The sequence below is a fragment of the Geotrypetes seraphini genome, chromosome 12 (genome assembly GCF_902459505.1).
Source record: "Geotrypetes seraphini chromosome 12, aGeoSer1.1, whole genome shotgun sequence".
Taxonomy (NCBI): domain Eukaryota; kingdom Metazoa; phylum Chordata; class Amphibia; order Gymnophiona; family Dermophiidae; genus Geotrypetes; species Geotrypetes seraphini.
This window is the reverse complement of record NC_047095.1, coordinates 1175827-1200955: the sequence shown is the minus strand read 5'-3', so window position 1 is coordinate 1200955 and position 25129 is coordinate 1175827. Positions and strand designations below refer to the sequence as shown.

The following is a 25129-nucleotide window of genomic DNA, read 5'->3' as shown; positions in this document are numbered from 1 at the left end:
CCACCTGGGGGCGCGGCCTGAGGCACATGGTCGGGTTGGGCCCATGTGCCTCAGGCCGCGCCCCCAGGTGGGACCTAAGGCTCCAGGGCCTATTCTGATTGGCCCACGCGCCTTAGGCCCCACCAGTAGGCGGAGCTTTAGGATGGATGGGCCAATCCGGCCTCATTCCTTTGTTGGCTGCCTGCCGGACAGGCGGGTTTGGCTCCCGTCTGTCCGGCCAACTACTAAAGGTACGGGGAAGGGGGGTGGGGGGGTCGTGGGGGTCGCCAGGGGGATCGCGGGTCGGCTGGGGGGCGGTCGGAGGTTCTTGGGGGGGAGGGGGGTTTGCGTCGAGGGCAGGAGGGCCTGGGATCCCTCCTGCCCGTAATGTAGTGCGGGTGGGGTTAGGGGGTCGCCGTGGCCAGGAGGATTTGGGCTCCCTCCTGGCCCGATATTGTTGGGGAGTCGGCGGTCCTTCGGGGGGGGAGAGGGGGGGAGGGATGTATCGGACGTCGGGGGGGGGCATCCGGCTTTCAGGATGGGGACAGACCTTCAAGGGGGGACAGTGCACGGAAGTCAGGGGGGGTGAACGGGGAGTCGGGACAGCGCACGGAAAGTCAGGGCGGGCGAAAGGAGCGTCGGGCAGCATGCGCGGTATACCCGTGAGCGCGGTATATCAAAGTTTTTGTGCAAATCATCGTGATTTCTGCGCGCTATATTCGTGTGCGCGTTTTATACGGGTGCGTGTTATTTGCGTGAAAATACGGTAAATTACATCTAGCATATGTCCTCGATCCAGCTCTCTGGTCACCCAATCAAAAAATTCAATCAGGTTCGTTTGGCACGATTTACCTTTTGTAAAGCCATGTTGCCTCGGATCCTGTAACCCATTAGATTCAAGGAAATACACTATCCTTTCTTTCAGCAACACTTTAATTATTTTTCCAACAACTGAAGTGAGGCTCACCGGCCTGTAGTTTCCTGCTTCATCCCTGTGACCACTTTTATGAATAGGGACCACATCCGCTCTCCTCCAATCCCCAGGAATCACTCCCGTCTCCAGAGATTTGTTGAACAAGTCTTTAATAGGACTCGCCAGAACCTCTCTGAGCTCCCTTAGTATCCTGGGATGGATCCCGTCTGGTCCCATCGCTTTGTCCACCTTCAGTTTTTCAAGTTGCTCATAAACAACCTCCTCCGTGAACGGCGCAGAATCTCGTGTAACTTTGCCAGACAATCTCGGTCCTTCTCCAGGATTTTCTTCTGTGAACACAGAACAGAAGTATTTGTTTAGCACATTTGCTTTCTCCTCATCACTCTCCACATATTTGTTCCCAGCATCTTTTAGCCTAGCAATTCCATTTTTTATCTTCCTCCTTTCACTAATATATCTGAAAAAAATTTTTATCTCCCTTTTTTACATTTTTAGCCATTTGTTCTTCCGCCTGTGCCTTCGCCAAACGTATCTCTCTCTTGGCTTCTTTCAGTTTCACCCTGTAGTCCTTTCTGCTCTCCTCTTCTTGGGTTTTTTTTATATTTCATGAACGCCAACTCTTTCGCCTTTATTTTCTCAGCCACTAGGTTGGAGAACCATATCGGCTTCCTTTTTCTCTTGTTTTTATTGATTTTCTTCACATAAAGGTCCGTAGCCATTTTTATCGCTCCTTTCAGCTTAGACCACTGTCTTTCCACTTCTCTTATGTCCTCCCATCCTAACAGCTCTTTCTTCAGGTACTTTCCCATTGCATTAAAGTCCGTACGTTTGAAATCTAGGACTTTAAGTATCGTGCGGCCGCTCTCCACTTTAGCCGTTATATCAAACCAAACCGTTTGATGATCGCTACTACCCAGGTGAGCACCCACTCGAACATTAGAGATACTCTCTCCATTTATGAGGACCAGATCCAATATCGCTTTTTCCCTTGTGGGTTCCGTCACCATTTGTCTGAGCAGAGCCTCTTGAAAGGCATCCACAATCTCCCTACTTCTTTCCGATTCCGCAGACGGAACATTCCAGTCCGCATCCAGCAGGTTGAAATCTCCCAACAGCAGAACCTCCTCTTTCCTTCCAAACTTTTGGATATCCACAATCAGATCCTTATCAATTTGCTGCGATTGAGTCGGAGGTCTGTAGACTACACCCACGTAGATAGAAGTTCCATCTTCTCTTTTCAGAGCAATCCATATCGCTTCTTCCTCTCCCCAGGTCCCTTGCATTTCGGTCGCTTGGATATTGATCTTTACATAGAGAGCTACTCCTCCACCTTTATGACCATCTCTGTCCTTCCTAAAAAGATTATATCCCGGTATGTTTGCATCCCATCCATGTGATTCACTGAACCATGTCTCTGTGATAGCAACAATATCTAGATCTGCCTCTAATATCAGGGCTTGCAGATCATGAACTTTGTTGCTTAGACTGCGAGCATTTGTGGTCATCGCTTTCCAGCTATTTTTCAGCGATAATCTCCTTTTTCGTATGGATTTTTGTGTCGTTTCACTTTCCGTTGCAATTAACGGGTGCTAGAATGTGTGTGTGTGTGTCTGTCTGTCTTTATTTCTTTCTCCATCTGTCTCGGCCTCTTTCTGTATTTCTGTCTTTTTCTTTTGGCTGTCCACCACCACCCCTTGCGTACTCCCCCTGTCCATTCTCCCTTCCTTTTACCTCTCCTGTGTCCACCACCACCCCTTCACTGCTCCCCTTATCCAGCATCAGCCCTTCTCCCTTTGTTTTACCTCTCCCCTGTCCATCAGCACCTCTTCCTGGTCCCCCTGTCCAGCAGTAGGGAGCTACTTCAAAGTGCTCAGTTATTTAATAACTGCCTTTTCTCAAGTTTTCTATTGTCATCTCTGCCTTTAATTTTGAAACTAACTGCAATTGTCTACTCCTTTATGACTTCTCTTTTTCTCAATCTCTGTTCTTGTCTGCTCATCTTTTCATATCACTAATCCTATTGAATGTTGTGCTGCTCAGCCTGCTTTGAATGGAACCTGGGCAGGAAGGCCGCCGTAGCTTTGCGCGACTGGACCGGTGGGAGTTTGGTCAGTGTCGAGCGTGGGACTCGGTTTCCCACACAGCGCCGCGCTGTGCTTGGAGCGTCTTTGGCGGAGAGGGGAGAGGCCTATGTGGGAGGAGAAGCCCCGGAGCCGCTGCCATTCAGTGCCTGTACACCGCGCTCCTCAGCATGAGCAGTAGCAGTCGGCAAAGGACCAGCTCGTTCGCCGACTCGGGCTCGGGGCCTTCCGCTGTTGGAGGAGCGGAGCGGAGCAGGCTTCTGGAGGCAATCGGCGGCTTGCTGCGGTTGGGAAGACTGCCTGCGAGGTCCTCAGTACGCGACTGGAGGTGCACTGGTAAATAGGAAGATGTCAGGAAGGGGTGGGCAGCAGATAATGCGGTTATCCCAGGACAAGCAGGCATGATATTCTCACATGTGGGTGACGTCATCTAAGGAGCCCCGATGCGGAAGCATTTTCAAGCAAACTTGATTGAAGATTTAAGTTTGCTCTGCTGCTCCACGCATTCGTGCCTTCCTGCTCCACTAAGGGGTGCATCCCCTCGTGGTCTCCAGTTCAAAATTTTCCGCTGAGCCTAGAAGTCGTGTTTTTCAGGCTATGCCCCAACTGCCTTCTAGCACCGCAATCTTTTCTTGTTTTTTCTCGATTAAGTCGCTGTGCGCGAATTCTTTACTTTCAACTTGATTCCTGCTTCGTTTTGATGACCTGGAGGCTTCCGGGTCCCCGTGGCCGCGTGGCTACTCGAGCCGCGGCTACTTTCGATTCTATGTCCCGGCCTTTGACCGGCTTTAAAAAGTGCACCCGGTGTGAGCGGCTTCATTCCATCACAGACCCGCATCACCGGTGCATCCTCTGCCTGGGGGCGGCTCATCCAACCGACTCCTGCCCCCAGTGCGCTACTTTCCAGAACCGGGCCCTCCGTTGAAGAAAAGCCCGCATGGCGGACCTTTTTGCTCCGGACCAACCCTCTACCTCGGCCTCGAGGTCGGCCCCGGCCTCGGACCCAGCCTTGACCTCGGCCCCGAATACCTCGGCATCGCCTCGAGACCCGAATCCGAAGCCCTCGGGACAGCAGAAAGCCTCGGCCCTGGGTAAGTCCCCTCTTCCTTCTTCAGGTTCCTTAACATCGAAGAAGCCAGCCTCGGGGACACTGTCGACGCATGGCGGAAGCCCCATGCTTACAGCCTCGGCTAAGCCCTCCAAGCCTTTGGGCCGTGCCTCCACCACACGGGAATACTCTGATACGAGGTCGCCCCCGGTGGAGTGCACCGAGGCAGTGGACATGCCTTCGATGCTGTCCGTGCCCGTCTTCCAGGACCTACTCCGAGCGATGATCTCGTCGGAGCTGTCCGCTGCAATGGCCCAGTTACAATCGGCCTCGACCTCGACCCCGCAGGTGCCAGACCAGCCTGAGCCTCGCATCGAGCAACCTTGGGGAAAAGTGCGCAAGCTTCGCCGCATCCCATCCTCCTCGGACTCCTCGCCGAGGCGCCCGAGACGCTCTCCCTCCACAGACCGCCGCGGGGCAAAACGTTGTGCTAAAACGACAGAAACCTCGAACCGCCGTACCTCCAAGAAGGCCCGAGGTTCACCAACTCTACGAGGCCGTTCTCCTACACCTCGTACGGGACCACTAAGGGTGGCTGAGTTATCACTCTCCAACCCGCGCATCCTCCGAACTCCCTCTCGGACCGGGACCCCGACCCGAGGTTGCAGGTATTCTCCGAGGGAGTCCGGGTCGAGGTCACCGATTCGACATCGATCGGTACCCCGAACCCCGGCATCGTCTCCGAGGGGCTCCTCGAGATGCCGAAGATCGACGACCCCGGAACACTCTCACAGTGCTTCCCCGGTCTCGGAGCGTGGATCGGAGCAGGAACCTCGATACTCGAGGGAAGCCTCCCCATCCTTCTCCACCCGACGGAGGTCTCGTTCACCGACCCCGCACGGGGCCCCGGGAACATCCCGCCCATCCTTCACTCGCTTTGTCCAGGACATGGGCCACGCTTTGGACTTAGACCTCCAGTCCGACTCCAGATACTCTAAGGAGTACCTAGCGGAGCTGGATATGCCATCACTGCCCAGAGAGTCCCTTCACTTACCACCTAACCCGGTACTCCAACAGGCCTTCTTCAGGAACCTGGAGACCCCCTACATGGTCACAGCCGTACCCTCCAAAATAGAGGACAAGTACCGCACAGTACCCTACCCGGGATTCGAACAACCACAGCTCTCCCACCAGTCGCTGCTAGTAGAATTCTCCTTGAAAAAGGCTCACCCATCCCGGGTCTCAGCTGCGGTCCCCCCAGGCCGAGAAGGCCGAACCCTTGACAAGTTCGGCAGGAGACTATATCAAAATGCAATGATGGCCTCTAGGGTGCAAAGCTACACTTTCACCTTCACATCCTACCTCAAACACCTCATTGGACTATTGAGAGCCTTTGAGACTGACCTACCGGCCTCCCGGCAAGGAGCGTTTGGCCTGCTTTTAGAGTCCCTCTCCAACCTGCGCCTCCATCTATTCCACGCGGCATACGATGGCTTCGAACTCTCCTCCAGAGAGGCAGCCTTTGCTATCGCCATGCGCCGACTAGCTTGGCTACGCCTGGTCGACATGGACCCCAACTTGCAGGACCGGTTGGCTAACCTCCCCTGCGTGGGAAAAGAACTGTTCGATGACACTATCGAGGCGGCTACAAAACGCCTCTCCGAACACGAACGCTCGTTCGCCTCCCTCGTCCGGCAAAAGCCTAAACCGCCCGCATCCAGGCCGTACAAGGCCCCTCCGCGCCGCTACCCACAAAAATCCACCCCTGCCTTCTCGCGGCCTCCACCCAGGCGTCCGCAAGCCCACCACCGGGCCATGCCCAAGTCCCAACCGCCTGCAACTACCAAACCATCCCCGTCCTTTTGACGGGATACGCGGAAGGGGGCGGGCCCCCTCCGCCATAGTCCCAGGCCTCCTTCCCATCGGGGGTCACCTCAAAGCCTTTTACCCTCGCTGGGAACAAGTCACGTCGGACGCATGGGTCCTTGGCGTGATCTCATCAGGATACTCTCTCAACTTTCGGGCCATTCCTCCGGACAACCCCCCAAGGAATTGCCCTCCCAACCGGACGCAGCTACCCCTACTCCTCTCCGAAGCTCGAGACCTGCTTCGCCTGAGAGCAGTGGAGGAGGTTCCCCCCGACCAACGGGGGAAGGGCTTCTACTCCCGTTACTTCCTGGTACCGAAAAAAACGGGAGACCTACGCCCAATACTAGACTTGAGACGCCTCAACAAATTTCTGGTACGGGAAAAATTTCGGATGTTTTCCCTACCGACCCTCTACCCCCTGATCGACGAGGGCGACTGGCTCTGCTCCCTCGATCTGAAGGAGGCGTACACGCATGTCCCAGTGCACCCCGCTCACCGCAAGTTCTTGCGTTTTCAGGTAGGGGACTGGCACCTACAATACCGTGTCCTCCCCTTCGGCCTAGCATCGTCACCTCGGGTCTTCACCAAGTGCCTCGTGGTAGTCGCAGCAAGCTTACGCTCCCAGGGCCTCCAGGTATTCCCCTACCTGGACGACTGGCTGATCAAGGCCCCGTCCAAGGAAGCGGTTATCTCAGCGACCCAACAGACTTTTACCTACCTACAAAGTCTGGGGTTCAAGATAAACTTCCCAAAATCCCAACTACGCCCCTCCCAGTCCCTGCAGTTCATCGGGGCCACGCTGGACACGGTTCGCCTCCGGTCCTTCCTCCCCCCTCCGCGTCTAGAGGCGTTAGTAATTCTGAGTCGAAGGTTTTCCCTGCTGCGGTATCAGCTCGGCAGATGATGACTCTTCTGGGCCACATGGCCTCCACCGTCCACGTCACACCCTTCGCCCGCCTCCATCTGAGAATTCCTCAATGGACCACAGGGGAATCACTTTGGGTAAACCTGACCAGAGGGAACGAAAAATGCCTTTACCTCGGTGTGGTATACAGGCCTCCGAGACAAAAGGAAGACAAAGACAAAGAATTGATTGAGGACATAGAGAACATCACTTTGCGTGGTGACACAGTACTGTTAGGCGACTTCAACATGCCAGATGCAGACTGGAACACCCTCTCAGCAACTACGAGCGGTAGCAAAAGAATAATAACCTCCATTAAGGGTGCACAACTAAAACAAATGGTATTAGAGCCCACCAGGGAAAAAGCAATACTGGACCTGGTACTCACAAATGGAGACAGTGTCTCGGAAGTATCAGTGGGAGACACGCTGGCCTCCAGTGACCACAACATGGTATGGCTCAACCTCAGGAAAGGCTTCTCTAAATCAAACACAGCAATGAGGGTCCTCAACTTTAGGGAGGCAGATTTCGACCACATGAGAGACTTTGTCCATCAAAAGCTGCAAAACCATGCAGAAACTGACAATCCGGAAACTATGTGGTCAAACCTAAAATCCATCCTGAACGAAGCATCTAGCCGCTACGTAAAAACAGTAAGCAAACGCCGGAGAAACAAAAAACCACAATGGTTCAACAAGGAAATTTCGGACCTCATTAAAATGAAAAAAGAAACATTTATTACCTACAAACATCTGGGGAAAAGGGAGGCAAAAGAAGACTATCTGGCCAGATCTAAGGCTGTCAAAAAGGCAGTCAGGGAAGCCAAACTTCAAACAGAGGAAGATCTAGCACGGAACATTAAAAAAAGGGGACAAATCCTTCTTTAGGTACATTAGCGACAGGAAGAGAAACAAAAATGGAATAGAACGCCTTAGGCAATCAGATGGAAACTACGCAGAATCTGATACTACCAAAGCAGAACTGCTAAACGAATACTTCTGCTCAGTATTCACCTGTGAAGCACCGGGAGATGGTCCGCAACTACAAATAAGAAACAGCCAAAATGACCTGTTTCGTGATTACGAGTTTACACCTAGTAATGTCTACCACGAACTTTCAAGACTCAAAGTAGACAAAGCTATGGGGCCAGACAATCTACACCCCAGGGTACTCAGAGAGCTGAGTGAAGTTCTGGCTGAACCACTATCCGTACTCTTCAATCTTTCCATGCGCACGGGAATAGTACCCCTAGACTGGAAAACAGCTAACGTAATTCCACTCCACAAAAAGGGCTGCAGAACGGAGACAGGAAATTACAGACCGGTGAGTCTTACATCCATAGTGTGCAAACTCATGGAAACACTGATCAAACAGGAACTTGACAAAATTCTAGATGAAGAAAATCTACGTGATCCACATCAACACGGATTCACCAGGGGAAGGTCCTGCCAATCTAATCTGATTGACTTCTTTGATTGGGTGACCAGTCATCTGGATGCCGGTGAGTCCCTTGACGTGATATACTTGGACTTCAGCAAAGCTTTTGATAGCGTTCCAAACCGCAGGCTGTTGAACAAACTAAAAATCGATGGGATTAGGGGATACATTCACAACATGGGTAAGGGATTGGCTAGATGGTAGGCTTCAAAGGGTGATGGTAAACGGTACCCCCCTCCAAAACGTCAGCAGTGATGAGTGGAGTACCTCAGGGCTCCGTCTTAGGGCCGATTCTATTCAATTTATTCATAGGAGATTTGACCCAAGGACTTAGAGGAAAAGTATCACTGTTTGCCGACGATGCCAAACTATGCAACATAGTTGGCAAAAGCAGTGTGCCTGACTTTATGACGCAGGACCTAAGACAGCTTGAACAGTGGTCATCAACTTGGCAGCTGGGCTTCAATGCTAAAAAATGTAAAGTAATGCACCTAGGCAAAAAAAATCCACACAGAACTTACACACTAAATGGTGAAACCTTGTCCAGGACCACGGTGGAACGTGATTTAGGAGTGATTCATTAGCGACGATATGAAGGCTGCCAATCAAGTAGAGAAGGCATCGTCCAAGGCAAGACAAAATGATGGGCTGTATCCGTAGGGGTTTTGTCAGCAGAAAACCTGAAGTCATAATGCCGCTGTACAGATCCATGGTGAGACCTACATCTCGAGTATTGTGTTCAATTTCTGGGAGACCACACTACCGAAAAGATGTGTTGAGAATTGAGTCGGTTCAGCGAATGGCTACCACGGATGGTTTTGGGGCTCAGGGAACTCACGTATGAAGAAAGGTTAAAAAGACTGCGGATGTACTCACTGGAGGAGCGAAGAGAGAGAGGGGGACATGATTGAGACCTTTAAGTATATTACTGGGCGTATAGAGGTGAAAGATGATATCTTCAGTCTTACAGGGCCCTCAGTAACCAGAGGGACACTCGCTTGAAAATCAGGGGAGGGAAATTTCAGGGTGATGCGAGGAATGTACTTCTTCACTGAAAGGGTGGTAGATCATTGGAACGAGCTGCCTCAGAGGGTGATTGAGGCCAGCAGCGTGTTAGATTTCAAGAGAAAATGAGATATTCATGTGGGATCTCTAGGAGAGTAAGAATCAGGGAGTGGGTCATTGGTATGGGCAGACTCGATGGGCTATAGCCCTTTTCTGCCGTCAATTTCTATGTTTCTATGACCTTGGCCTCTCAATGGCGTCAAGACCGGAACCCGATCGACCGCCCCGTGACAGTGACGCCTTCCTTGCAACGATCGCTCCGCTGGTGGGCCGACTCTTCAAATCTTTCCAAAGGTTTGCTCTTCCTCACCCCACCTCACAGCAAGATACTCACCACGGACTCGTCGGAGTACGCTTGGGGAGCCCATCTAGACGGCCTACGCACTCAAGGGTTGTGGTCAGCAGAAGACCGTCGCTGCCACATCAACGTGCTAGAGCTTCTGGCCATCTATCTCGCAGCTGATAGCTTTTCAACATCTGCTCCACGACCGAGTGTGTTCATCATCCGAACCGACAACCAAGTAGCAATGTTACTACGTAAACAAACAAGGGGGAACAGGGTCTTGGTCCCTTTGCCGGGAAGCCCTGCGCCTCTGGAAATGGGCAATCTCCAACAACACCTTCCTTCGAGCTGTGTACATTACAAGGAGAACAAAAACTGTCTGACGGACAGACTCAGCCGCCTCCCTCCAGCCACACGAGTGGTCACTGCACTCTCAGATCCTACGACAGGTGTTCGAAAAGTGGGGGACGCCTCAAATAGATCTTTTCGCATCCCCCCACAACCACAAGCTGCCACTCTTCTGCCCCCGGAGGTACTCCCCGGACCGGCTCGAGGCCGACGCCTTCCTCCTCGACTGGGAGGGAAGGTTCCTGTAAGCATTCCCGCCGTTTCCTCTAGATACTGCGGACGCTTGTCCACCTGAAAACAGTACAAGCCACCCCTGATCCTGATTGCCCCTCGCTGGCCACGCCAGCCGTGGTTTTCCCCTTCTACTTCAACTCAGTGTCAGAGATCCACTGCCTCTGCCCTCTGTTTCCCTCTCTACTTCACAGGGTCAGGTTCGCTGTTACATCCCAATCTTCAATCTCTTCATCTGAATGATTGGTTTCTCTCCCCCTGACTGCTCTCCCCGTGTTCAATCAGTCAAGGAGATATTGGAGGCCTCTAGAAAGACTCGACGAGAACCTGCTACTCCCAAAAGTGGACCAGATTCTCAACCTGGTGCTCCTCCCACAGCCAGGACCCGGTGTCGGTCCCCGTCCCTCTGGTCCTTGACTATTTACTTCAATTATCTCTATTCCGGCCTAAAGACCAACTCCATTCGAGTACACCTCAGTGCGATTGCGGCCTTTCATCAGCCCCTGGAAGGGAAAGCCCTCTCGCTCCATCCCTTAGTCTCTCGCTTCATGAAGGGTCTTCTGAACGTCCACCCTCCTCTCAAACCCCCCCCCCCCCGGTGGTTTGGGACCTTAACGTGGTCTCTGGCTCAACTAATGAACCTCCATTTGAGCCCCTAGACAAATGCCATCCAAAATTCCTCACTTGGAAGGTGATTTTTCCTGCTTGCGCTCACTTCCGCCCGGCGGGTTAGTGAGTTACAAGCTCTGGTAGCGGACCCCACCCTCACGGTATTCCATCACGACAAGGTGGTACTCCGCACCCACCCAAAGTTCTTACCTAAAGTAGTGTCTGATTTTCATCTCAATCAGTCCATTGTCTTGCCTGTGTTTTTTCCCAAGCCCCACTCTCACCCCGGAGAAGTGGCGCTCCACACTCTTGACTGCAAGAGAGCGTTGGCCTTTTACCTCCAACGCACTCAGTCACACCGGAAAGTCCCACAACTGTTTTTGTCTTTCGACCCAAACCGGTTAGGTCACCCAGTTTCCAAACGCACCTTGTCCAACTGGTTGGCCGATTGCATCTCCTTTTGCTACGCTCAGGCTGGTCTCGCGCTGCATGGTCGAGTAACGGGACACAAGGTCCGAGTGATGGCAGCCTCCGTAGCATTCCTCAGGTCCACACCTATTGAGGAAATCTGCAAGGCTGCCATGTGGTCTTCGGTTCATACCTTCACCTCCCACTTCTGTCTGGACTCACTGTCCAGAAGCGATGGCCGGTTCGGCCAATCGGTATTGCGGAATCTATTTGCTTAAATTGCCAACTTCCCTCCATCCCTTTTCAGTTAGCTTGGAGGTCACCCACATGTGAGAATATCATGCCTGCTTGTCCTGGGATAAAGCACAGTTACTTACCGTAACAGGTGTTATCCAGGGACAGCAGGCATATATTCTCACAACCCGCCCACCTCCCCGAGGTTGGCTTCTTGGCTAGTTAAGTGAACTGGAGACCACGAGGGGATGCACCCCCTAGTGGAGCAGGAAGGCACGAATGCGTGGAGCAGCAGAGCAAACTTAAATCTTCAATCAAGTTTGCTTGAAAATGCTTCCGCATCGGGGCTCTGTAGATGACGTCACCCACATGTGAGAATATATGCCTGCTGTCCCTGGATAACACCTGTTACGGTAAGTAACTGTGCTTTCTCTAAAGTCCCGATCCCTTCCCGAAGCTGGAGAGGGGCGGGAAAAGCTCACGATCGCCTCTTTTTTAATTTTGAAGTTGATGTGAATTTGGGCTCAGTGTCACTGAGGCTTCCTTCGCTCTCCCGGGCCTGCTCTCCTTCCCCTAAGTACCGACTCCTCACTCCCCACCATCTAGCGCATGCGCACTCGTGTCACCACAGCGTGACAGATCAGGGAACACGCGGCGCGAGTGTGCATGCGTGCTTAGCGTTTTATTATTATAGATAAAAATAGGGGTGAAGAAAGAGAGAGAAGATGGTACACATGGGTAGATGGAAAGGGAAGCAACAAAAGAAACCCAACAGTGTCTGCAGAATAAAAACAGCAAGCAAAAAAGGGAAGATATGGAAAAGTAGATTTAGAGAAGAAAGAAAAATAGAAGAAAGTTGAATGTTAAAAGTTAATGCCAAAGATGGATGTAGGGCAGAAAGTGAAGAAGGAGAGAAAAACAGCAAATGGATAAGAAGGTCCTGGAAACATCACAGACAGAAGGAAGTGCAACCAGAGACTGAAAAAGATGATAGAAAAATAAAATCACTAGAAAACAAAGGTAGAGAATATGATTTTATTTTCAATTTAGTGATTGAAATGTGTCAGTTTTGAGAATTTATATGTAATGTAATGTAATTTATTTCTTATATACCGCTACATCCGTTAGGTTCTGCTGCATATATCTTACACTGTTCAGGAAGAAATTAATTGCTTTCAATTTCTCTGGTGTTATAATGCATATAGAGTCTCTGGCATCTTAGGGTTTTGTTTGTGTCTATTAGTTCTTTTACCTCTCCTTTTACAAAACCGTAGCGTTTTTAGCGCCGGCCGTGGCATTTCTATGAGCATTGGAGCTGTTACTGCCACAGCTGGTGCTAAAAATTGCACTACGGTTTTGTAAAAGGTGGGGTTAGTTTGTGATCCTGTGTTTGTATAGGGGTTATCTGTGTTCTGCATGTGTGACCAAGGTCAGGTGTTCTGGTAGGAATGAATGTTGAGAAGCATACAATGTAGTTTAATTTTGTGGTTATTAACCTGTTAACCATTATACAGTAAAACCTTGGTTTGCGAGCATAATTCATTCTAAAAACATGCTTGTAATCCAAAACACTCATATCAAGGCAAATTTCTCCATAAGAAATAATGCAAAGTAATGAATTTTAAGTGAATTAGTATCTTAGACTGGTGTTAGTCTGACTGCATTGATAGATATCTAGACTCCACTAATTAACTTTCTTCTCAGTTCATTGGAAAGGACTCTAAATGCAATATTATATAGAGGGGGCATTTACTAACTATACATGCTAATGCCATTTTTTGGTACAACCCCACTCCCCAAAATTGCCTTTGCCAGTTCCAGAATATAAGGAGTACGTCATAAACCTTATCTAATGGAATTATTTTTTTTTACATTCAATCTTTTTATTTGAAAGGTAAAATTCAAAAACCACACAAATAATACAAAGTACAAAATTGACAATCAATTCAATTTTACCCCAGTCTGAAACCCTCCACCTCCCCCCCCACCGAAACTACAAACCAACTACTCTGCACATATCAACAATACATACTAGTACCAAAAATAAGAACCAGAGAAAAAGTCTGGATCCCGACATTGATAGAAAATGTAAGCATTTCCAGAGCATCATTCTCCATCCCATGGGCTGCTAGGGGGTCAAAAGGAAAAAAGGAAATGCTACTTCACCCATAGGAACAAAACCACTACTAGGAGCAGAAAACTCTCCCTTTATAGGGAACTAAAAGAAAATGGAAGTGTTGTTTTTTTTGTTTTTGTTTTTTAAATTTTGATGATCATTTAGTTTTGTGAATTTTTGCATGTACTACTTTTAGGTGAATTGCCAGAATGAGGAGTGGACAACTTAAAGAAGGATCTTCTGTAACACAGATGCACTCACAGAGCAAGGATTCCTTACAAGGTAAGGAATTCATTAGATGATCTCAAATGCAAAACTTTATCCTATGTGTTCTGTTTAAATGCCATGCAATCCACAAAGCCACTGAAGGGACCACTACGGTCCCAAGACAGGGGCAAAAGACCAGGCTTCCACAAAGAAACGCCCACTAAACACACCACATGGAGCCAGTTCCTGGACATAGGATTATAATAATAATAGCTTTATTTATATCCCGTCATACATTTTCAGTTCAAGACGGTATACAACAAGAGGAGCTGTAAGGACAGCGAGGTTAAATCAGTTAGATTTGGGAGGGATAGATAATAATAATAATAATAATCATCTATTTTTTGTATACCGCTATACCAAAAGTTCAAAGTGGTTCACAACAGAAAAAATGCATACAATCAATATATGTAAGATACATAATAAAACAATCAATAAGAGAATACATCTGTTAAAAAACAAGGAGAAGTTAAAAACAGTAACACAACTAAGATGTAAACCTGTCTTTAAAGATTTTCTAAAATCAAAATAAGAAGTGGCCTCAAGTATAAGTTTTCCAAGCCATGCATTCAGTTTGGGGGCCTGGAATGACAAAATTCTGTCGAAAAACTTCTTCTATTGACATGATTTTGGAGAAGGGTAGTTGAATAGATTTATTCTACGAGTACTCTTATTAGAACAATTCAAAGAAAACTGACAGATAGGTGACTGGGAGAAAAGGGGGAAGGGATGTGTAAGGTATGGTAGGTGTTGAGTAGAATTGAAGGGTCAGATAAATCTGTCGAACAGGTGGGTTTTTAGTGATTTTCTGAATGAATGGTATGTTAGTGAGTTCAGGATTAGGTTACTTAAGGTGTTGTTCCAGATCCCTGCTTGAAAGGAGAGAATCTTTTCAATTTGCATCCTTTGGGGGGGGGGGGAAGGAAATGTAAACAGTAGTGTTCTGCATGAAAAATGGAGTTTATCCTGTAGGGTAAGGTGTTTCAGGAGGTAGGTGGGTGAGGTGCTGAAGAGAGTCTTGAAGCAGAGGCAACCGAATTTGAAGATAATTCTGGCCTCGATAGGTAGCCAGTGAAGTTTCTTGTAGTATGGGGTGATGTGGTCGGATTATAAAGTTCAAATACTTTATTTCAAATTCCAAACTACATCAACGAACACTGGAGGGAGGAAGGGAGGCTGTTGGCAGGGGGTTGGTTGTGGAGCCTTTTCAATTCCTATGGGTTGTGTTGCATTTTCCATGCTTGGACTCGCTACCACGTCTTTGTAAAAGAGGCCCATTCTGTTGAAGTGATTAGTTTCTTGGTGTCCCGCAATAGATTGGTTGATGTGAGTGAAAATTAGTGACTACCCCATTGGAAGTTAGGAATTTGAGAGTGTTGTTTAGTTCTTCCCCTGTTTTCAGGAACCAACTTAGAGAAGTTGCTGCTTCTGTATTTTATAAGTTAGGCATTGTTAGGTGCTGTGCAGATAACTGCATACAGCCTAAATTGATAATTAACAATTTTTAAAATTGGTTTTTAATGGCATGGTTAATTACCACGCCATTTAAACCAATTAGAAGCAGTTTAGTTCCATTCTGAACTAACACTCCCTCCCTTTTATGAAGTTGCATTGGTGTTTTTTTTAATCGCAGGCCACGGCAGTAAAAGCTCTGATGCTCTTAGAATTCTAGGAGTGTCTGAGTTTTTACCGCCTCGGTCGGTGGCAAGTCAAAAGCGCGTGGGCAAATGCGCAAAGACAATTGAGCCCAACGACAATTGCGCGCAAGACAATTGCGCGGAAGGACAAATCAGTGCAAGGACAATCACGCGCATGCTCACATTACTATGGTTACGTTAGCTCCTTTTTTACATGCTCAGAACAGCCTGCCTTCATTTTGCTAGCCTCTAACTATGAACCCCTCGGTCTGCAATAAAAAAAACCCTAACATGGCTTCAAAAAGGGGGTATAAGTTAGGTGTTGCTAGGTGTCTGGGATTAGGATACTTAGTGGCATCTAACCTGTTTATAAAATCAGATCCTTAGGGCTCCTTTTATCAAGCCGCGCTAGCGGTTTAACGCACGTAATAGCGAAGCCGCGCTAGCCGCTACCGCCTCCTCTTGAGCAGGCGGTACTTTTTAGGCCGACGCAGGGTTAACGCGTGATGAAAAGTCACGCGCGTTAACCCCGTTAGCGCGGCTTGATAAAAGGAACCTTTAGTGTCAGACTTTGCATTCTGAAGAGATGTCCCACTTGGTAGTGTCTGTACTTAAGGTGCCCCTCCCCCCCTTCTCTAAGCTTTACAATTAACTTCAAGTTTTTGTTTGCACATATGTTTGAGGTGATTTGAATATATTTAGTGTTGTTTGTTTGATTTTGGTATTCTTTGTTTTTTGGGTTTTTTCTATATGTCGTCCACAGAACAAACAGAACCCTGAGGTCTAATGAGCAAAACTTATTAACCATTCCATCACTTAAGATTATTAATACCAGACGTCAGTTTATTTTTTCTGTAACTGCTCCTCAAACTTGGAACGATCTCCCCATTTATCTACGGAATGAGCAGGATCTAGGAAAATTTAAAAGTAATCTAAAAACATTTCTTTTTAAAGATGCTTTTAATATTTAATTAAACAGTTCTTAAATTAGTGATTTTATTTTACTGTGTTATGCTATGTGTTTATTGATTCCCCTAATGTATTTTTCCTTTGTTTTGCTTTTCTTTATTAATTGTATTTCAAACCCTTATCTTACCCTATGTAATGAGTATAATGTACTATGTATTAGTTTTTCCACCCGTGGTATTATTTAAAGTCTGTATTGTATTGTCTCTATTTGCCTATATTTTAATATGTTCATCGCTTAGAATTTGATTAAGCGATCAATCAAGAAAAATAATAAACTTGAAAACTTGAAAAAATCTTGAACACAGAATACTGTGATTGAAGTTGTAGAATAAAATTGAATAAAGAAAAATTGCAAATGCTTGCCAGCTCTGCTATTCTTAACATTTCTTTATTTTGGAGATAAGGATCTGATGTCAAACTAAGGGGTCCTTTTACTAAGCTGCAGCAAGCATTAAAATAGATTTTATTTTTTAGCTCTGGGGACGAGTCAGGGAAGAGAGTTGTCATGTTGTATCCTAATTGATGGTAGCACAGTTACATTGCTGCATGTTAAATGATCAGCGTGTGAGCCCTCAATGCTTACAAAATAAGTGTCGGTAAGTTCTCACGTGCTATGGGAAAATAAGCATGTAACTATTCAAAAAATAGAAAAAGCAGCCATAAGAACATAAGAATTGCCGCTGCTGGGTCAGACCAGTGGTCCATCTTGCCCCGCAGTCTGCTCCCGCAGCCGCCCTTAGGTCAAAGACCAGTGCCCTAACTGAGACTAGCCCTACCTGTGTACGTTCTGGTTCAGCAGGAACTTGTCTAACTTTGTCTTGAATCCCTGGAGGGTGTTTTCCCCTCTAACAGCCTCCAGAAGAGCGTTCCAGTTTTCTACCACTCTCTGGGTTTATATGTAATCTATCCCCTTTTAACTTTAGAAAATGCTCTCGCATTCTCTCTACCTTGTACAGGGTGAACAACTTGTCTTTATCTTCTAAGTCTATTCCCTTCATTATCTTGAATGTTTTGATCATGTCCCCTCTCAGTCTCCTCTTTTCAAGGGAGAAGAGGCCCAGTTTCTTTAATGTCTTACTGTACGGCAACTCCTCCAGCCCCTTAACCATTTTAGTCGCTCTTCTCTGGACCCTTTTGAGTAGCCATTTTACTCATGCAGGAAAAATGGCCTTGGCATGCAGGAATGACCCCATGTAACCATGCATTAAGGCAGATTTTTACCGCAGTTTGGTAAAGGGCTCCTTAGAAAATAATTTGCTTGGATGCAATCATAAACTATACAAGCAATCATAGGCCATACACATAAGCGCAACCAAAAATGAGTGGGTCTGGGTGGTGGAGCTTCACTAATAGCTTGTAAGAACGATGAAAAATTTAAAACAGAACAATCACTGCTCTAGTTCAACTGGTTAGATATGGAAGGCTGTTTCCAGAGTTTTATGTGCAATGAAGAGGAAAGTAACTGCTTATGTTTTTCTTTGCAGATGCAAGATTAGCATTGGATGCCATCTCTCAGTCTAAGGCCGCTGTAAGTATTTGCTAATCACTTGGAACAATCATGTATGTGAGAATGCATTATATACAAAAAAGTGGATGGATGTGGAAAGAGTGACACATAATACAAGTGGTGTTCAATAATTTCTTTACCTCAGTAGGAAAGAAAGGAGTTTAAAAAAAATGTTTTTTATTTTTCAATATAGTTCCCTGATAGCTCCATATACTTCATCCACTGTTCCTGCAATTACTTTAACTTCTTTGAAAATAATTCTTCTGTTTGACCTTCAAACCAGGAGGTCCTAGCTTCCTTGATGTCGTCTTCACTTTTTCAGGTGTCCACTTTTTTCAAGCTATCCACAAAGAGATTTCTTCAAAATTCATAAGAATATAAGAATTGCTGTACTCAGACAGACTGGAGGTCCATCAAGCCCAGTATCCTGTTTCAAAAAACCACGAATGCAGTTTTGCACCTGTCAAAAAGCAGTAGAGGGCAGATGGGGCACCGGCGGGTGCAGAAAATCAGTCGCGGTATTCTCCGACCGCCTCAAGAGCTGTGTATCAAAGCAGTTTCTGATTGGTGTAGCCTGACTTTAGTAACATCTGCCCTCTATTGCCTTTTGACAGGCGCAAAACCGCATTCGTGTTTTTTTTTTAATTTGTGGGGGTTCCTGGAACGGAACCCCTGCAAATTTCGGGGGAGTACTGTAGTAGCCAACCCAGGTCACAAGTACCTAGCTAGATCCCAAGTAGTAAAATAGATTCTATGCTGCTTATCCTAGGAATAAGCAGTGGATTTCCCCAAGCCATCTCAATGGCCTATGGACTTCTCTTTTAGGAAATTATCCAAATCTTTTTTAAACCCCGCTAAGCTAACTGACTTCACCAAATTCTCCGACAATGAATTTCAGAGTTTAATTACACGTTGTATGAAGAAATATTTTCTCTGGTTTGTTTTAAATCTACTACTTAGTAGCTTCATCGCATGTCCCCTAGTCCTAGTATTTTTGGAAAGAGTGAACAAGTGATTCACATCTACCCTTTCCACTCCACTCATTATTTTATAGACATCTATCATATCACCCCTGAGCTGTCTGTTCTCCAAGCTGAAGAGTTCTCTGTACCTTTTCTAATTCCACTATATCTTTTTTGAGATATGGCGACCAGGAGGAAGTAGGTATCCCTCCTGCCCTTCTTCCTCCATTTAAGGTATGAGGAGTTGTTGTGGGGGAAGGGGGGTCAGGCCAGTATGGCCAGTTGGGGGGAGGGGTTGCGGCCCCTGATCAGGGAAGGCTAAGAGACTCTTATCAAAGGTCTTTTCCGTGTCCACAGATGAAAGCAGTGTCCCCTCTCCCATTCACATTAACCTATTTCATCAGATTAATGACCTTCCGTATATTATCCCCTACTTGCCTCCCCAAAACAAACCACTGATTGATCCTCATGTACCAACTGGGGGATCCAGTTCATAAGTCTATCCACCAATACATGGGCAAAAAATATCTTTGTATATACTCCCAACAGTAATATGGGCCTGTGGGACCCACACTAAGTAAGGTCCTTACCCTCCTTTGGGAGGATGGTAGTACCTGCTAACCAATAAAGTAAGGCACAGAATCACCTTCTGCAGTGGAATTAAAATACTGGATCAAAGATAGGAGAAGCAAATCCTGAAAACATCTGTAAAATTGAACTGTGAAGCCATCCAATCCTGGCGACTTGTTTGGCTTCATGGTCCGTAAAGCTTGCTGCACCTCAGTGAGCGCAGTGGGCCTATCTAGCCTAGCTACCTCACTCTGCTATTCTTCCAAATTGAACCGTACAGTAGAATCTCAGCTATCTAGCACCCATGGGGATTGGTGGATGCTGGATAACTTTTTCCTCTGCCTCAACACTTCCGACACGACAGAAGAAAGCTTCCTTTGTTGCTTCTCCTCAAAATAATGCATCGCTCTTCTCTACCAACCTGTGTTTACAAGACTCTGTTCCAGTAGCTTGAAGAGTGTTGTCTGCTCCTCTCTCTTGGCCATGCAACCAAATTATCAGCAATTATTTCTGAATGAGTCTTCTTTAGTTGCTTTTGCAGGAACAAAATGCCACAGATATCTGCCTCCTGACTTTATACAAACTGTGTAATGTTCCTCTTTCACCATACCTGCACACATTTTGCTATTCTCTTCTCTTCTGCTTTTAATATGACCTTGGTATCACGATGACTATCAAAGAAAATGCAACTGATACCATTCTGTTGCAGTTCTTTCAAATTGTACATCCAATTTTTTCACGATTCTCGCTTGAGTACTCTTCACTTTGTTGTGATCAATCACCAAAGTAGTGTCCAAGTGAGTGATGAGTTCTGCCTTAATCCAGGCAGCAGTAACAATCTCTGCTGTCTCTCTCAGGCAAGGGTTATGTTGGTTATATCCTTGGTATTATATTTTGGCCTCTTCCTAGCTTTCTTTACAGCAACAGGAGCTTCCTCCATTTGTTGTTATCTAAATCTCCCTGTTCCACTTCAAGCACAGATCTCTCCATCATCTCTTGCTCTTCTGCTGTTCTCTTTTTACATTTCAGTTTCCACTTATCTTCATCCTCCTCTTTTCGCCTGTCTTTCCTTCTGTAATTCTTGTCTTGTGGTCTCAGGGAGGTCCAATCTGATGAGGTCCAGCACTCCCAAATTTCTCCTCTGAGCTTTTATAAAGGCTAAATCAATCACAGGAATGTTCTTCTCTCTGCTGCATTCACAAAGTATGTATATTCCACTGACACAGGCAAAATTGCATCCCACACAAGTACAACTCTTGTACACTTGTAAGTATGTCAATCAGTGTGTCAGGTTTTTTCATAAATTGTCTTTTTCTCCTCCAGATTTGCCCTGCCTATAGAAACTTTTCTGGCTTGTTCCCACATGGATTTCAACTTTGCTTTAATCCTGTCATGACTGTTTATAATAGGACCACTGAATTTTGGATTTGCTTTGTAACACTGAGCAAGTAATTCGGTCATTATGTTATTGACCAGTTCATCAGTGCTGTAATTTTGTCTGTCATAAGAACATAAGAAAAGCCCTCACCGGATCAGACCGAGGTCCATCCAGTCCAGTGATCCGCACATGCGGCAGCCCTTTTAGGTACTCCTGATTGGAGACCCAGATATACCATAGCCCTCAATACGATTTGCAAGAAGGTGTGCATCCAACTTGCGCTTGAATCCCAGAACAGTAATCTCCGTCACATCATCCTCCGGGAGAGCATTCCAAATTCCCAGCACGCGCTGTGTAAAAAAGAACTTCCTGACATTCGTCCTGAACCTACTGCCACTCAGTTTCAGTCTGTGACCTCTTGTCCGTGTCACATCCGAAAAGGTTAGTAATGCTTCTTCTTGGTCGATTTTATCAAATCCCTTTACTATTTTAAAAGTCTCTATTAAATCCCCTCTCAGTCTTCTCTGCTCGAGGGTAAACAATCCCAATTTCCTAAGGCGCTCTTTATAGCTCAATTTCTCCAATCCCTTGACAAGTTTCGTAGCTCTCCTCTGTACCCTTTCCAATAGAATTATATCCTTCTTGAGGTATGGAGACCAGTGTTGGACACAGTATTCCAACTGCGGTCTGACCATTGCTCTATAAAGTGGCATTATTACATCTTCTGATCTACTCGTGATCCCTTTCTTAATCATGCCCAACATCCTGTTTGCTTTCTTCGCCGCCGCTGCACATTTTGCCAAAGGCTTCAGGGTTCTGTCAATCAGTACCCCCAAATCCCTTTCTTGTTCGCATTTTGCTAATGTCACCCCCAACATCTTACTCACTGATGTCTCTCGAATACAACCCATATCTAATGAGATCCCTGATGGTTGGTAGTTAACTACAGGTAGTTCTCTGCCTAATCCCACCAATTATATAAAGTCCAAATTTGCAGTCTTGTTTTCTTTTTGGACATTTGCAGTATTAGATTATACTATAACGATGCTGTATTGAAAACCTGTGAATTAAAAAAATGAAATTAAATGTGTTGGTGACAGTATGGTAAATAAGTAAGATAAATTGAATATTGAGGCCCAAAAGGCATTTAATGTGCAATGCTAAAACATAAAACTATTGTCAGTGCAATTAAACATGTTTCAGTAATTTGTATATTTTTCCATAATTTCTAAGAAATTCCAGGTAGGTAAATAACATTACACAAAATTTAAAGCTAGTTGTTGATTTTCCACATGAAATTGTTCCATGTTTCTACTAGTGCTTTTTAAAATTATGACATCTCCAAAATTGACACACTCTAATATACGATAATGGGGGTCCTTTTTCACATTTCTGTAGCCATATATCAGGACAGTGATTTCTTACAGCTATAAACTTTTGGGTATTTTATTTGTGTGCGAATGTTTGCTTCTCTGTTTTCTACAAAACATGATTCTACAGTATGCATTCTAAAATCCAAGTCTGTCACTAGCCTAGGCAGCTTGCTTCATTTAGTGGTGCCATGTGTTGCTGAATAATAATTTCTTTGTCTTTGATATGCCAGCTGAGACATATTGAGAACAAATTGGAAGCTGCCCCCACCAGCACGGCTGTACTTGGTTCTGTCATGGACACCAAAAAACCTTCCACGAGTGCCACTAGAAAAATATGTCGCAAAGGTGAGAAAGTTGTAAAGTTAGGATTAGCCTCATTTTATTTTTCTTTACTGTTCCATTATATGTATTGATATTATTTGTGATCACAAAACTTTAACATAAAAAAAGAACATACACAGCATTTACCAAGAAAAAAAAAAAAGAGAAATTTATAGCATCAGTGAGGGTCATGATCAGTATACCTATCCAGTGTTCCCAATCTTTGCACATTATTAACAATGATTCACTTACATTGCTTGGCTATTTAGCATTGGGTTTTACCGATCCTAAAACCTGTTTGTTTGTTTTTTCAATGGCACGGATATTTTGCGTGTATTAAACACACAAAATTTCTGTCCCATAAAATAAATCCCTTCAATCGCCACCACCGGCCCTACCTCCAACGACACTCAACAATCCCCCCCCCTTCCCGACAAATGAGGCAACCCACTCGAACCTAAAACAAATGGCAGAAGGGATGCCCACTCCCTCCTGCCATGAAAGACCTCCTCCCTACCCCCCTCCAAAAAAAATAAGACAAGAGGGATGCCCACTCTCGCCTGCCACCGGAGGCCCACTCCCCCTCCAGGCCCCTGTGCCCCAAACCTTAAAAGTTGGGAGCAGGAGGTACTGAAAACACCTCTTCCTCTCTCGCCGATGACACTTGGCCTTAGGCCCTTCCCCTCATTGGTCAATCAGGAACTTCCTTAGGCTCCTTTCAAAGAAAGTCCCTGATTAGCTCAGATGCCTCAGGCCCTTCCCAAGGGAGGAGCCTGAAGCTTCTGAGCCAGGAAAGACCTCCCCCTACCCTACCCTCCTCCAAAGAAAAAGGCAGGTGTTATGCCAACTTCCTCCTGCCACAAAGGTACCCACTCCTGCCCACTCCCCTGAAAAAAGGGCAGGAGGGATGCACGGGGAGGGGCCTAAGGCCCAGTGTAGTCGGTGAAAGAGGTGTTTTCAGTACCTCCTGCTCCCAACTTTTAAGGTACAGGGGCCTGGGGGAGGAGGGGGCCTCTGCTGACAGGAGGGAGTGGGCATCCCTCCTGCCCTTTTTTCAGGGGAGTGGGCAGGAGTGGGTACCTTTGTGGCAGGAGGAAGTTGGCATAACACCTGCCTTTTTCTTTGGAGGAGGGTAGGGTAAGGGGAGGTCTTTCCTGGCAGGAGAGAGTGGGCATCCCTCCTGTTGTTTTACTGTGGGGTGGGGAGTCGGGATGGCAGGAGGGAGTAGGCATCTCTCCTGCTATGTTTTTGGGGTTCAGGGGGGATGATAGCTCGGGGGTGCTAGCAGTGGGGGGAGGAGTTTATTTTTTTAGTGGGACAGATGGTGTGTGTTTAACACATGCACAACATCTTTGTCATTTAAAAAACCCAGAAGCCCTGGCTGCTTTCCCTGTCATTGATGTTAGGGTTCCATGCATGTGTCAGCCGCTCACTGAACGATTGAATCGGTTGCGTTTGCATGCAAATGATTTGCATCTCCTTGCAAATCATTTGCATGCAAACTTGATAGTGAATCAGTCGCTGTTGCAGAATTGGCAAAAAGTGATTGAGTCTTTAGTGAATCTAACTCTTAGTGTCTTAAATGAAAACCAGCTATTCTTGGGGGCAGAGCCAGCAGTGGTTGGTTAAATGCTGATATTCAGTACTTAACCGGCCAGGGTAACTGCATAAATCATATTCTATCCTTATGCACTAAACCATAGCCACTTAAGTTGTGAATATTGACTTATTTGGCTATGCGTTAGCCGTCTCTTCATTCAATGAATATTCTATGCCGAAGTCCAGACATGGCTTGGCATTAAATATCCAGGAATAGCACTGGTGGAGATCAGCAAAATGCTCACCGTTTTCAGCTGAATATTGGCCCCTATATGTTCATATTTTCTCAGTAGAGAGATAATTCACCATTGGTTTACATCCAGTACTACATTATTCCTTAAATTGATTACCACTAGCTTTAGTGCTGGAGCTAACAGAAAATCAAATAACTAACAATCTGCTGAAAACAGAGATTTCTAAGGCCTCCATAATTGTCTCTAAAAAGATTGTAAATTAGGACAAGGAATCGAAATCCTTGTTATGGGAGAAGAAAGATTGTTGACTATAGGGCCCATTGAAAAAGCTTTGTGGTAGCCATCTCTCTACTGCAAAATTAATGTAAAAAGAAAAACTAATCCACCACAGAATGCTATAATCAAAGAACATGCAAATTACTTTGGCTTCAAAATAGCAGCAGTAATCGGCAGCTCATTAATAAATAGCATTTTTCCTATCAGTGCCCGAGTGTTGATTAGCTCAGGCACTGGCAGGAAAGAGTGATTTGAGGGACAAAAAGAAAACTGTGGGTGACCCTGACTTTCTGCAGGGCCCCTTGTAGCTTTGTTCCCTCCCCTTCCCTGATATGATCCCCCATCTGCCAGCAGTAAACAATAGAAATCTGTCCTTCCATCCCAACCCCAACACAAAAGTTCTTGATGATCTAGTTCTTCATTCCTTGGTATCTTGTGACTCCCCTGAGCCCCCAAACCCATGTCTCAAGAGGCAGGAATGATGCCCATTCACTCCTGCCTCTATTGCCACCATCTTTAAAATGGCAACA

The 25129-nt window shown here is 46.3% G+C and overlaps 1 protein-coding gene across 3 annotated transcripts in view; it reads left to right on the top strand.

Annotated features, from left to right (window-relative positions):
• Positions 1–25129, top strand: part of CEP350 (centrosomal protein 350) — a 411819-nt gene that overhangs the window by 12078 nt on the left and 374612 nt on the right. For all 3 annotated transcript variants that reach the window (XM_033915952.1, XM_033915951.1, XM_033915950.1), the window contains exons 2-4: positions 13743–13828; positions 17904–17947; positions 22440–22554. In XM_033915952.1, the coding sequence (XP_033771843.1) occupies positions 13756–13828; positions 17904–17947; positions 22440–22554 (232 nt within the window). In that variant the 5' untranslated portion in view covers positions 13743–13755. The remainder of the gene's footprint in view (positions 1–13742; positions 13829–17903; positions 17948–22439; positions 22555–25129) is intronic.